We start from the raw sequence: 13734 nt of genomic DNA, 5'->3' as shown, positions 1-13734 counted from the left end.
TCTGGAGCCTCAGAGTCAGAGCCCTGCAGTGCACCCAACCCCCAGGCAGCTGGAAAGGCTGCAGCCACCACCAGGGACTTACTCAAGGTTGGAGGAAGGGCCTCAGAATCGCCAGCTATGGCCTTTCTTGCCACCCCACCCCCACCCAGTCCCCAGCCTCGCCTGGCTGGCTAAGCCTTACCTGCTGCCTGGTCTCCTGCCTGCTCCTTGCATCCATCGCATCAGAGAGCTGCTGATTCTGCCTGCTGGTACGTGACCCGTTTTTTTTTTCCTTTATGCTTTTAATGTTTTTTTTTATTTAATTAATTGTGTACAGAATATTTTTAATGGCTTTATTTTAATTTGTTGTGTATAGAACATTTTTAAATGGTTTTATTTTAATTTATTGTGTATAGAATATTTTAATGGTTTTATTTTAATTTGCTATGTATAGAATATTTTTAAATGGTTTTTAAGGATTTTTATTATTATTTATAGAATATATTTTGTAAGATATTTTCCCTCCATCTCTTCAACATTTCACAATGGAGAGATCCGTACATGGGGCAGAGCAGCATCTGGCCGTGAGATCCCACTGGGCCAAAGACTCAGAGGTCAAAGCACATTTGGCCAAGGGAGAAATGGGACACACTCATCCAAGCAAGAAACATCTATTGCCTTTCAAAGCAGCTCATCCTTCACAGGAAGTAAATATGCTTCCTAAGAACTTAACAAGATAAGTGTTTGAAATTTAGTCAACAAAGTGATACTGTGGTTGTGTGGCCGTAGCTGCCACATAGACTTCTGGAGATGATATGAAAAGGCACAAATCAAAGGAGCAAAAGTGAAAAGGAGAAGGGAGGACAGATTGTGGAGAAGGTTCTGGTAGAATGTACCATCTAGAATCACAAGAGGGAGGGACACTTTCCCAGATGTCAAAGAGAAAGCGGAGTTTGGAATGTCTTGAAGAGAGCAAGTTGGACCCTCCCTAGCAGCTCACAGAGTACATGAATATGAAAATAGTTGCTTTAATCTGGCAAGATTCTGTCTGGAGGCAAACAACAATAAAGGGCCTTTTCAGAGGCAGCTCCATGGGTCATTCTCAGTTCTTTAGGCCTAGTGTGGGTTCAGATCAAAGGAAGGAAATGGCCAAGAAAAGTGGCCGGCAGGGACTTTAATGGGCCTCATCTCCTATAGAAGCCAGTGAGGCTGGTTCCATACCACCTGAGAAAGCTGAGGCTTAACTAACCCAACACATCTCACGTTGCACCCATTAACTCACAAGGCCTCTTGTGGCTGGGAAGGATGACTGGCTCCCCCTCCATACTTGGATGCCTTAGGAAATGGCTGGTTACAGCCCCCTCCCCCCATCCCAAACTCAAATGATCCACCCATCTCAGACTTGGCTTCTATAAATTGTGTGAATGCAATTACGCAGACTATCTCACCAATAATTGACTGACTGCAGCAGTGGGGGTGGGGTATTTTTCTTATTTAAATGTTTATATGATGCCCCCTCCCAGTGATGTTCAACCAACTCAGTGTCTAATCCATCCACATCAGGGTCACCATTCCTACGCTAAAGATCTTCAGTTCTTTCTCAGTCACCCATTGAGGGCTATCTGATCTGAGGGCAAGATCATCTACTACCACAGCAGATGTTTTACACTGACCATCCATGAGGTTTCCTTGGTCAAATACAGGAGGTGTTTAGCACTGCCTAAAAGTGTAGAAAATATCACTCTGTTTTGGGAATGGGGGGAAGTTAGAGAGAAGCAATGTGTTGGGTGACGTGATCTTCATATCTTGAACCTTCGCATAGAGCATGGAGGCTCATCCTTGGCTACAGAGTGGACAGTGGTGCCACACAGTCTTCCTGGCCAAAGAAAACCGCGAGAATTTCAGGTGCAGAAACATCTTTGGCTTCCTAAAGAGAAGAATGTACACCTTATAAATCAGGGGTCCCCAACTCTCGGTCCACAGCCTGGTGTGGGGCCTCAATCCATTCGGAACCGGGCCCCAGAAATGGTAGGCGAGTGTGTACATACAGACGTGCAAAGCTGCATTTCTGAAAGCGGTGTGTGTGTGCACGAAACCACCACCCCTCTCCCCACCTCTGCTGGTACACCAAGCCGGAAAAATTTGGGAACACTGTTATCAATCAATCAATCAATCCATCAATGCAATTAACCTCCAGGAGTAAACGTTCTGTGCCCTTATCGTGTTCCAAATTTAATGGTGCAAATAAGCTGATTTCAGGTTGTTAATCAGGACCAGAAATCCTGAAGCAAAGCAAATTCTCTCTCCCTCCGCCCTCCCCCCAACAGAAATCCACCCCCTGCCTTGTCTATAAATGCCTCCGTTCCTTTTGCTGGAGATTAGGCTGGAGTTGCCACTGAGCAGACTTGCTACCTGTGGAGGCAAAGGGACAGGTGAGTGGGGCTCTCCCACGGGTGGGCACCTGACAGGTGAGGGCCCTGCACCAGATCACTCCTGCATCTGTCTTTCTCCACCTGAAGGGACCTCTTGCAGGGGCTGCTGGCAACGTCCAGCTTCCAGCAGGGGATCTGTGGGAGGCAGGGAGCAAGGGGTCTCTAGGGGGATCTCTGGGGAAGGGATGCACAGGACAGACTTTCCAGGGGAGGCTCTTCTGCCCTTTAGGGAGCAGTGCAGGATCTGCTCTGACCCACCAAGGCTGCCGGATGACCAAGGAGGGAGAAAAGTGGAAAAGTGGGAACCAAAGTGTGGGGTTTCCAGCTTGGTCACAGGTTGGATGTTGGATCGCCCTTCCTGAAGAGTCCCCCCCCCAAGGTCCTTCCTCCCTCTTCTGCCACTCTGCTCTTTACTCTTCTCTGCAGGAAAGGAGACCATGGGGCGATTCCTCTTTGTGGGCCTGGGCTTGCTGGTCGTGGCCTTCTCCCTAACTGGTGAGTTCCAACTGGGTCTCTCATGAGGCCAAAGCTCTTGCCTCTGACCCCCCTCCCTGATTTGACCTCCCCCCCTCCCCTCCGTGAAGTTGCTTTCACTCCCATCTGTCTAATTACATAATTTGGATCTCAGCTTATTTCTCTGCTACAAGACTCAGGGCTCTTTGCAACAAGAGAAAAACAAATCAAAATTAATGCAATCAAAATTCAGATTTTTAAACTTGATTAACAGTTAAAGGTTTAATGAAAGTTCCTTTTATCATTCACAAGTCATTTCAATAGTGAGATGGTGGCATACACTTTTATTAAATAAATCAATAAAATTTTTAAAAAAGTAGAATCACAATAGCCCTTAGACTTATATACTGCTTTACAGTGCTTCCCAGCCCCCTCTAAGCGGTTGACAGAGTCGGCCTCTTGCCCCCAACAACCTGGCTCCTCATTTTACCCCCCTTGGAAGGACGGAAGGCTGAGTCATCCTTGAGCCTGGTGAGATTCACACTTCCCAAGACCTTGGACCCTTTCCTGTGGATCTAAGAGCTGATGGTGTGGGGCAACTTCAGAAGAGCACTTCCTTTGTGGGGGTGGCAGAGGGACAGTCCCACAAATAGCTATCCAGCATTTGGGGGCACCCAGGAGGCCAGTGGGGAACCTTCTGGAAAGACTCTGGTGATCGCCTGACTTTGCACTAGTCGATTACTCATCTGATGCCTTCTGCAGCAATTGCTATTACAGGAGACTGTCAAAGGTAGCCCCACATAAACCATGTTTCAGTAGTCTAGCTAGGTTGTAGTCAAAGTGAGGATGATTGTTGCTAAGTCCGACTGGCTGATGAAATGTCACAGCTGACACCAGAGATCGAAGTGGGCAAAGGTTAAACAGGCTTAACCGGATTTCTTGAAGGAATCCATTTTCTGGCTTGGCATGGTTCACTGAATGACAAATCAACCCAAAAGGATAGACTAAAGGAAACTGTGGACATTAACCAAGGCTAAACCAAATTCAGCGGCTGTGTTTGTAACCCAAGCCAGTTTCAATTTAGAGTCATCAAAGATGTTTGCAATGCAGGGCTGTAAGCATGTTCTTCTGCAGAACCTGCTGTCTCCTCCTCCTCCTCCTCCTCCTCCTCCTCCTCCTCCTCTCTTGGCCATCTTCTCATTGGCCTTCCTCTCTTCCTACACAGACGCCATAAGCATTTGTCCCACTAATTGGTTCCCCAAGAAGTTTTCTTGCTACAAGGTCTTCGATGACCCAAAGAACTGGAACGATGCCGAGGTGAGAAGTGCTGTGTATCTGTGAACATCCTAGCCCAGGCAGAGGAGAAGTCTAGGCAGAGCCTTGAGTAACACCCAGGTCCCCTCTGGTTGGGCTGAAGGGGAGGGCCACTAGGCTGTGTGCGTGAAAAGGAAGCAAGGACGATTATCTTAGGGCAGTCTGAAATGCAAGTATGCTCTGGACACTATACTGGTGTGGGCTTCCCTGACTGGTATCTGTTGGGCAGTGCTGAGCATGATCTGGACAACAGGTTTCCTGATGTTTCACTGGCAACTCTGGTGGCGTCTTCGGCGTCTCCTTGACTCTGAAGGGATGGGAATGTGAGAGTTTATCTCCTGAATGTGGAATTGTTCAGGAGCTGCAGAATCTAGAAAGGGCATCTGAGGGGAGTCAGTGCAGTCAAGAGAGGGGCTAGCACCACGCAATCGGATTCCCTGACTCTTTTCTCACTTTCACAAACTAACACACACACACACACACAGAGACACACACATTTGCTTGTCTCCTTAACCAGTGCCTTTCTCCCTTGTCGCTCCCTCCCAGTTGTTCTGCAGGAAATACAAGCCAGGCTGCCACCTCACCTCCATCCATAGCCGTGAAGAGTCACATGACTTGGCCGAATACGTTTCCGACTATATCCAAACTGATCAAGGTGTCTGGATTGGACTGAGTGAGCCACGTAAAGTAGGTATCTCTTTCTGTTGCTAATGTTCGCCAATCCATACTTACCATTTCAATGGGGCTTTTGGAAGGATTCTCCAATGGGAGGCAGGGATCTCCTTCTGTTAAAAACTCTCACCTTGGACAAAACCTCTGAGAAATGTTATTTACTCCAACGCCGTCTCTCCTGCCCCTCACCAACCATTCATGCCCACCCGGAGAACTGACTGCTATGTTTGAATCCCCAAAGGGTCAGATCCTGCCCTCATCCCCACCTCAGGATCAAGGCCATCGCTCACACTGAGCTCCTCCTTCAGTCTGGCTTCCTCTTTATGGCCCATTGAATGGCCTCTGAAGCTTCTTGGAACTCTGGTGGCTCATTAACTTTGGAGCTGCGAGTCCCAACCTCAGAGGGTTGTTCTTTCTTCCCCTTTATTTATTTTGCACAAAAATTGCTCATTTCTCTTACCAACAGAACATCTTGTGCTCTGTTGCATTTTCAATTCCTGAAAGATCCTTGATTGTAGAGAAAGAAGGGATGTTTCCCTGGAATTGAGCTCAGTTTCTGGTGACAGTAGTAGTAGTAGTAGTAGTAGTAGTAGTAGTATAGTAGTAGTAGTAGTAGTAGTAGTAGTTCAAATGATAATGTCCCAGTCCACCCAGCCATTGAAGGACAGGGTGGTCTATGTTGAAAAAAATCAGACATTGGGCCAGTGTAAGCTCTTGATGGACATTCAAACACAATGTGATGAATATTTTGTCAAGGAACACCACAGTCACACTGAGGGATAGAGACAAGACCCCACTTAAACAATGAGTTTAAGACACCATGTTGTGTACGGATCCTGTTCAGAGTTGACTAATGCTGACGAGGAAGGTCAAACCTTTGGCACCTTTTGTGTAGGGTGAGGGTCATTTACATGATGACTCCCTGTAGCTGCAGATGTCATTAGATTTCCAGATGACACTAAGCTGGTAGGAAGAGCCAACACTCCAGAAGACAAGCTCAGGATCCAAAAAGATCTTTACAGATTTGAACAATGGGCCCTATTAAAAAAAAGGAATGTTTATGTGGAGAAAAGAAAGGTTTCAGATACAGATAAGATACAAGCAGAGATTAGGTGAAATCTAGCTCAAAAACAGTAATAGTGAGAGGGACCTTGGAGTCCTGGTGGACAATCACTTAAACATGAGCCAGCAGTGTGCAGCAGCAGCCAAAAATCCCAACACAATCCTAAATTGCATTAACAGAGGGATACAATCAAGATCAAGTGAGGTACTAATACCACAATACACAGTGAGCCCCTAGATTAGTTCAAATCACCAGGACCGGATGGATTATACCCCAGGGTTCTGAAGGAACTGGCAGTCGAGATCTCAGAACCACTGAACTATATCTTTCAGAGATCCTGGAGCACCGGGGAACTATCAGAGGACTGGAAAAGAGCTGATGTGGTTCCCATCTTCAAAAAAGGGGGAAAATAGATCCAGGAAACCACAGACCTTTCATCCTGACCTCAATACTAGGAAAGATTCTGGAAAAGATAATCAAGCAACAAATCAGCGAACACCTAGAAGTAAAGAAAGTGAGGACAATTAACTAGTGCAACAGCTTCCCTCCAGAAGCTGGAGGTGCTTCATCACTGGAGATTTTTAGGAAAAGACTGCACAGCCCCCTGTCTAAAATGGTCTAGGGCAGCGATGGCGAACCTTTTTTGGCTCGCATGCCACAAGTGGGGGGAGCGCAGGGGAGGTCGTGTGCGGGCGTGCCGCACCCATAATGCAATGCGTGATTCCTCCCGTGCGCATGCGCGCACAACAGGCGTGACCCCCTAATTTTTACATGCTTTTTTCACCCTCCCCAGGCTCCAGAGGCTTTATAGGAGCCTGGAGAGGGTGAAAAGAGCCTCCCCCCCCATCCGGAGGCTTCCCTGACGCCTTCGGAGCGCTCAAAATGACCCTCCGAGCAAACCGGAAGTCATTTCCGGATTGCTTGGAGGGTCATTTTAAGCATTCCGAAGGCTTAAGAGAAGCCTCTGGACGGTCCCTGAAGCCTCCAGAGGGCCTCTGGGAGGGCGGGGGAGGCTCTTTTCACCCTCCCCAGGCTCCTATAAAGCCTCTGGAGCCTGGGGAGGGCGAAAAAAATGGCTTTTAAAAACGGTGAATTCAGCTGGCCAGCGCGCGCATGCGCGCTGGCCAGCTGACAGGGCAGCGCCTCACGTGCCCTCACAAATGGCTCCGTGTGCCACCTGTGGCACGCGTGCCATAGGTTCGCCATCAATGGTCTAGGGTCTCCTGCTTGAGCAGGGGGTTGGACTAGAAGACTTCCAAGGTCCCTTCCAGCTTAATTCTGATTGATTGATTGATATGGTTGAGCCCTCCCTTGGGCAGGCTGGCCAACTCCCACAACAGTTTAGGTTTCACACACACACACACGCACATACAACACAACACACACACATTTCCAAGTTTCACATATAGGCCTGGAATTTTGCTGATGGTCTTCTACCCAAGGACTCATTGAATTTGGCCCTGTTAATCTTTCTGAGGTCAATCGTTATCTTCCAGAGCTGCCACCACATTGGGCATGAGACCAGATGGCTCTTGAGATGTCTTGGTGACTTCACAAACACCTCCAGGTGGTTTTCTTCTGGAGTGTTTCTTCCTCGGGGTCTCCTGATTGCCCCTCATCCAAGCATTCACCAAGTTTATCTGTGCTGAGCCGTTTCGGATGAACGGAGATGGAGGGGGAGGGAGGAAGAGACCCTTAAAACCTGACAACTTTCCTTTCTGATCCGGACCCTGTAGAGCAATGCTTCTCAACCTTGGCCCACCTGAAGATGGGTGGACTTCAACTCCCAGAAGCTGGCTGGGGGATTCTGGGAGTTGAAGTCCACCCATCTTCAGGTGGGCCAAGGTTGAGAAACACTGCTAGAGCCTCAATTGGCCCTTCCTCAGGCAGCTAACATGGCTTTTCTGTCTTTACAGAAAAACAAATGGGAGTGGGCGGACAGATCCAGAGCCAACTACGTAGCCTGGGCGGTTGGTGAGCCCAATAATTCGGACGACACCAAGTTCTGTGTTCAGCTCAAGTACCTTGCAAGTAAGCCAAGGTGTTGGGGGAAGCAGCTGTGCTGCAATTCCAGCAAGGATGAGGAACGTGGAGCCTGACGACTGACAACCGCTCCTTATTTATTTATTCAAAACAGTTATACAGGGAGTTCTCGACTTACAACAGGTCACTTAACGACGGTTCAAAGTTACAACTAGAAAAAATGACTTAGGTCCATTTCTCACACTGACGACCTTCCCTGCATCCCCGTGGTCACATGATCAAAATTCAGACACTTAGCAATGGGCTCATATTTATGACGGTCGCAGTGTGGCTCTCTTGTGTCCTGTGATCCCCTTTTGCGACCTTCTGACAAACAACCGGGGAAGCCAGATTCACTTAACAACCATACTATTAACTTAACAACTGCAATGATTCACTTAACAACTGTGGCAAGAATGCTTGTGAAATCAGGTATAATTCACTTAACAACTGTTTCACATAGCAACCAAAATGTTGGCCTCAATTTCAGTCGTAAGTCGAGTGCTTTCTGTATAGCCTCACATCTTATAACTGACTCCCAATCGAAAGTTAAAATGGTATAGAAACTGTAGTAGTAAAAATATAAACCTAACACCACAAAAACCTGGCACCAAATCAGATTTCTGATTTGAAATCAGCCAGAGGTGGGTTTCTACCGGTTCCTACTGGTTCGGGTGAACTGGTAGTGGTAATTTGGCCTGGGTGGCACAACCAGCAGCGACCCAGGCTGGCCAAGCCCCCAAACCAGTTCCCCAGTCTCTGTTGCTGGCATTTTTTAATCAGCTTTTAATGGTCTTCGTGCATGCGCAGAACAATTTAGAGTGAACTGCGCATGCACGAGCAATGTGCGGCTGACATGCATGCGAAGTGAACCAGTACCAGTGCCGGTAGGAACCCACCCCTGAAATCAGCCAGTATTCTCCCAGCACTCGGGGGGGGGGGATGTAATATCCCCAAAGGCTAAAAGGGTGGAGTTCTGCTAAACCTCAGGGGGGAGGGTGCTCCATGGGGCAGGGGGAAGCTGCAGGGAAGGCCCAATTCCCACCTCCTGCAAGGTGGCAATGGGACCAGGAGAACACCTTCCTTACCTGACCTCATAGGATGGGTGGATTCGCTCAGGGAGAGGGAGCCCCCAGATTTATTTTATTTATTTATTTGATTTGATTTGATTTCTAGACCGCCCCCTCTCCCCGAAGGGACTCGGGGCGGTGTACAGGTACCAAATTAAAAACATTACAAATAATCATAAATATAGTTAAAATCGAATTAAACTTTAAACCCCTGTACAAATTTATAAAAATTAAAAACTAAGCCTAAGACCAAAATTTAAAAATACAGACTGGGGTGGGAGAGCTGGAGTTAGGCCAAGCCGGCTAGATTAAACAGGTGGGTTTTGAGCTTCTTATGGAAGGAGCGGAGGTCCGTGGTTGTTCTAATATCAGGGGGAAGGTCATTCCAGAGGGTCGGGCCCATCACAGAGAAGGCCCTTCCCCTGGGCGTCGCCCGCTGGCACAGCCTAGTGGACGGCACCCGGAGGAGTCCCTCTCTGTGTGAGCGAATCGGCCGAAGGGATTATCCATGCAGGGCTTCCAGGCTAAGGATCAGTGCTTTGAATTGCACTCGGAAAGAAAAGGGAAGCCAGTGCAGCTTGCACAACAGAGATCTTACGTGGGGAAACCTAGAGGCCCCGTTGCCCTGCCGCTGCTTTATCCTGGTCCAATGAACATTTCCAAGTGAGCCTCCTGGGCAGCCCCACCTATAGCACATGGCGGTAGTCCAAATAGGGGGTGACCAAGGCACGGGTTACTGTGATCAAGGCCTCAAGTGAGCAATTAGGGCATTACATGGTTTGGTAAAAAGGATGTCATAGCCGTAGCTGACTCCCTACTCCTCAAGCAGGAGCCAAGACCCTCAAATCTTGCACTAGATCATTGCGCCACCCTGTGCAATGCCAAAGATGAAGTATCAACCTGTGATCAGGGCCTCAAGTGAGCAATTAGGGCAGGGCTGTCAAACTCGATTTCATTGAGGGCCACATCAGGGTTGTGTTTGACCTCAAAGGGCCAGGGTGGGCATGGCCAGGGTCTGTTTCCACTGGAGGGCTGCAGGAGGCCATCATGGCCGAAAATGAAGCCTGGGAGGGCCACACATGGCCCTCCTGAGCTCCATTTCTGCTGGCAGAGGCACCACAGACCAGTTCTTCACTGTTTTTAGGGTAGCGCCACAGGCCAGATCTAACCACCCCACGAGCCGGATCCAGTTTGACACCCCTGAATTAGTGCATTACATGAATTGGTAAAAAGTGTCCCCTAGCCGTAGCTGACCCCTATTTCTCTTTCCTGCTTAAATATCCATCAATCTTCTACCCCAGAGTTCCCCAAAATTTCTGACTTTGTGGACCAACGGGGGGGGGGGAATGGTTCCATGTGAGTGGCTGGCAAATGGAGTGTGTGTAGACACGTTCGACCGCTGCTGGTGCAAGTGTGGATGTGTGACTGTGCTCACATGCCACTTCCATGGTCCTTTTCTGAGCCTCTCTTGGCCCAATCATGGGCCACTGTGCTGGTGTTGGGGACCCTTGTCTACCCCATCAAAGTCAGACAACTCTCGGCCACTCAAAGACTAGAGAAGAGAAAAGTTGACACATGCCCCGTACACTTCAAAACCCAACCCAAGAACAGCCTAAAAACTCCAGACAGACAAAATAAACTTGATGGCTAGTTACGTTATCTGGGTTGCTGAGTCCTAAGCTCATCTTGACAGATGAGGTTCTCCACCTGTGGTGTCCTCATGATCTCCTGAGAACGAGGGAGAAGCCATCGAAATGAACTTTTGGGACTCTGAGGGAGTCACTTCAAAGGGGGAATCCAAACTTTCTTTCTCCTGCCCAGGGTATCTCACCTGGAAAGCTACGGAATGCAAGAATTTGAGGCCGTTTCTCTGCCAGTGTTGATCGTGCCTTTTCCTGCTCCACAGTGATGAAGCCAGGAGAAACAAGGAAACCTCCCTGTCTGCCGAAATCTCTGCTCTGCATCCCTTCACTTAATGGATGCTTTATGTAGCTTGGATCTGACTTTGCTCCTCCTGATTGGCCAGAAGGTCAAATAAAAATCTATCCAGCATGACTGGTATCCTTTATTTTGTAGAGCCAAGAGACTGTGGTGGTCTGAAGACCCCACAATCTTCTGCATGGCAAGGCTTGGAGGGGTCCTTCTTCAGAGGGACCATTCATGATGCTACGTTGTCCATCTCATTTCAATTGGAGGGTTAGGAACCCATTTTCCTGCCCCTAAAACATTTTACACTGACTCTCTATCTGGTTTCCTTGGCCAAATACAGAGGAGACTTAGCACTGCCCCCTCCCACACCTATGCTATGAATTCTTGCCTCCTCTTGTCACTAGAGTGATGATCTCCCTCCAGCATCTTCTTCTATCACTGCTGACCCAAAAAGGTATCTGGTTTGTTTAGCTTGTTTGCCTTGTACAGTATAAATGGGTTCACTCCCACCATCCTTAACTCACCAGCACCACAATGAGGACTTGAAAGGACTTGGGAAGTAGCCCAAATAGTCCAATTGTCAAAGGTGTCAAACTTCTCCAGCTTGGCAAACATTTTGTTCTCCCACAGCCTTTGCAACACCTCCTGCTGCACCTGAGCCTTTGCATCCTCAGAGTAAATCAAGATGTCATCTAGATATATCATCAGAAAATTGTTAATTCTATCTGAAAAAAATCATTCATAAATCTGGAAAATGCTGCTTTCATAATTACAATTAGCCAATGCAAAAAGCATAATTGGATATTTAAACGCACCATCCCTGATATCAAAAACTGTCAAATACTCGTGTCTTTCTTTGACTCTAATGAGGTCATAAGTGTTCCTGAGATCCAGCATGGTAAATATGTCAGCCATCTGTAATCGGTCCATCAAATCTGATCTTAGAGGCGGTTGGTAATGATCCCATAAAATCCCATCATCTTTGCATTTGCACAGCTGCTGCTGTTCCTCTGACTGCTCCCCGTTGCATCATCTCTCTTTCCCCAGATCAGCTGTGGTAGGTGTAAAGGATAAAAGTCTCGTGAACTAGTACTGGACTTGCACAATCGAACCTGTTCCTGCTGCAAATTTCTTCAAATGGGCATCTATGAGCACACAAAATTGCAATACTGTAACTCCTCTAGGATTTGTGGAATTCCTTCAAAGAATTCTATTCTAATTTGATTAAGGCATGGACTACATGCAGAAGCTTCACTTCCATGCCAGGTCTTTAATGTTTATTGTTTTAATGCATGTACTGTATGTCTTGTGTTGTTTTGTGATGTTGGTTTAAACACAGAATAGAATAGAATAACAGAGTTGGAATGGACCTTGTGGGTCATCTCACCCCAACCCCCACCCACCCAAGCAGGAGACCCTACACCATTTCTGACAGAGGGCAGTCCAGTCTCTTCTTGGGAGCCTCCGGTGAAGAAGCTCCCACAACGTCTGTTCCATGGGTGGATTGCTCTTACTGTCAGAAAATTCCTCCTTGTTTCCAGGTGGAAACACTGTTAGAGACCCCGAAAGTTCAATATCATATGGGCAGCTATATAAATGTGGAGTGCATTCCTCCATTCGCTTCTGCATCAGGGTTTCTATCCAAGGAGGCAGATGTGATCAGGGAAAACTAAGCCTGCACCCAAAAGCATTAACCAGCTGTGCTAAACATATCAATAAAATAACTTTGCATGGGAATGCACAGGAGAGTTGTAGCATCATAAAACCAGAAGGCCAGAGGCATGGCTTGCTTTGTGCAAGTCCCATTGTGCTCTAGGCACAACGCATGCAGGAGGGAGCAAAACCACAGGCTCACCGCTATTACTCAAATGTCACTAAACAAAGAATGCAGGTCATGCCAACTGGCTGAAATGACAGCTACATTATGAAAGCTTCTGAACAACCTGCATGCACGTGTGTCTGGGTTTCTAACTGCTGTGGGGGTTAAGCCAGTAACGGGAAAAGGGGGCCACACATGACACCCTGATGTTCATGTTTGTGGGTTTTGTGGTTTGAGGGTATAAAAGGCCTGGCTGAAGGCAACCTCCCCATGTTGCCCATCCTCTGCACAGAGCAAGATCATCCTGCTTCCATCTCCACCTTGGGGTGTTTATTTGGGCTTCAACACCTCAGACAAGGACCCAGAGTTGGACTGAGACATCCTAAGGGACAGGTGAGTGCTGCTCTCCCACCTGCGGGGACATGGCAGGTGAGGGCTTTGCATCAGATCACTCCTGGGAGTCTCTGTCCATCTGAAGGGAACTTCTTCTGGTGGCTGCAGGCAACATCCGGGTCCCAGCAAGAGATCTGGGGAAGGGTCCCTCAGGCAGGGAGGGACAGATCTATTGGGGAACTCTGTGTGAGAGAAAGACAGACATATGGGAGACTCTTTATAAGGGAAGTCCCTAAACATTAAAAAGCACTGCAGAATCCACTGTGACCCACCAAGGCTGCTGCATGACCAAGGAAAAGAAAATTGGGCCCAGTTGAGCTGGAGCAAAATTGTGAGACAAATTGTGGGACGTCCAGCTTCATCCTGAGTTGGATGTTGGGTCTCCCTTCCTGATGGGGTTTTACCATGAGCCTAGTCCCCCTCCCACCTCTTCCCTCTTTCTTCTCCTCTGCAGCAAAGAAAGGAAGACCATGGGGCGATTCATCTTTGTGAGCCTGAGCTTGCTGGTTGTGGCCCTTTCCCTGAGTGGTGAGTTCCCGCAGGGTCTCTAGTGTCCAGAGAGACCAAAGCTCTTACATCTCAAACCCC

General features: G+C 48.0%; 1 protein-coding gene across 4 annotated transcripts; it reads left to right on the top strand.

Annotated features, from left to right (window-relative positions):
• Positions 1-1263: 1263 nt before the first annotated feature.
• LOC309394924 (C-type lectin mannose-binding isoform-like) lies at positions 1264-13660 on the top strand. Of its 4 annotated transcripts, none has more exons than XR_014175829.1 (6): positions 1264-2411; positions 2838-2906; positions 4090-4181; positions 4725-4865; positions 13046-13182; positions 13601-13660. XR_014175829.1 is itself a non-coding variant. In XM_081958638.1 (6 exons), the coding sequence occupies exons 1-6, from the start codon at positions 2333-2335 to the stop codon at positions 10995-10997; spliced, it is 582 nt and encodes a 193-aa protein (XP_081814764.1). In that variant the 5' UTR covers positions 1264-2332; the 3' UTR covers positions 10998-11050. The 4 variants fall into 4 exon arrangements, 2 of the variants coding, with proteins under 2 accessions (XP_081814764.1, XP_081814765.1); XR_014175830.1 differs by having other exon boundaries at positions 13001-13182; XM_081958638.1 differs by lacking the exons at positions 13046-13182; positions 13601-13660 and adding exons at positions 7830-7944; positions 10912-11050.
• Positions 13661-13734: the final 74 nt, after the last annotated feature.

The sequence above is a fragment of the Natrix helvetica genome, assembly GCF_964273705.1.
Source record: "Natrix helvetica genome assembly, chromosome: 6".
Taxonomy (NCBI): Eukaryota; Metazoa; Chordata; class Lepidosauria; order Squamata; family Natricidae; genus Natrix; species Natrix helvetica.
This window is presented reverse-complemented; position numbering and strand designations above follow the sequence as displayed.

What these genes read in the sequence shown, in the direction of transcription:
- LOC309394924 (XM_081958638.1), top strand. Translation starts at nt 2,333, where the DNA reads ATGCCTCCGTTCCTTTTGCTGGAGATTAGGCTGGAGTTGCCACTGAGC. An exon ending in CTGTGGAGGCAAAGGGACAG is followed by an intron (nt 2,412 to 2,837) that starts GTGAGTGGGGCT and finishes TCTTCTCTGCAG; the next exon opens with GAAAGGAGACCATGGGGCGA. An exon ending in CGTGGCCTTCTCCCTAACTG is followed by an intron (nt 2,907 to 4,089) that starts GTGAGTTCCAAC and finishes CTTCCTACACAG; the next exon opens with ACGCCATAAGCATTTGTCCC.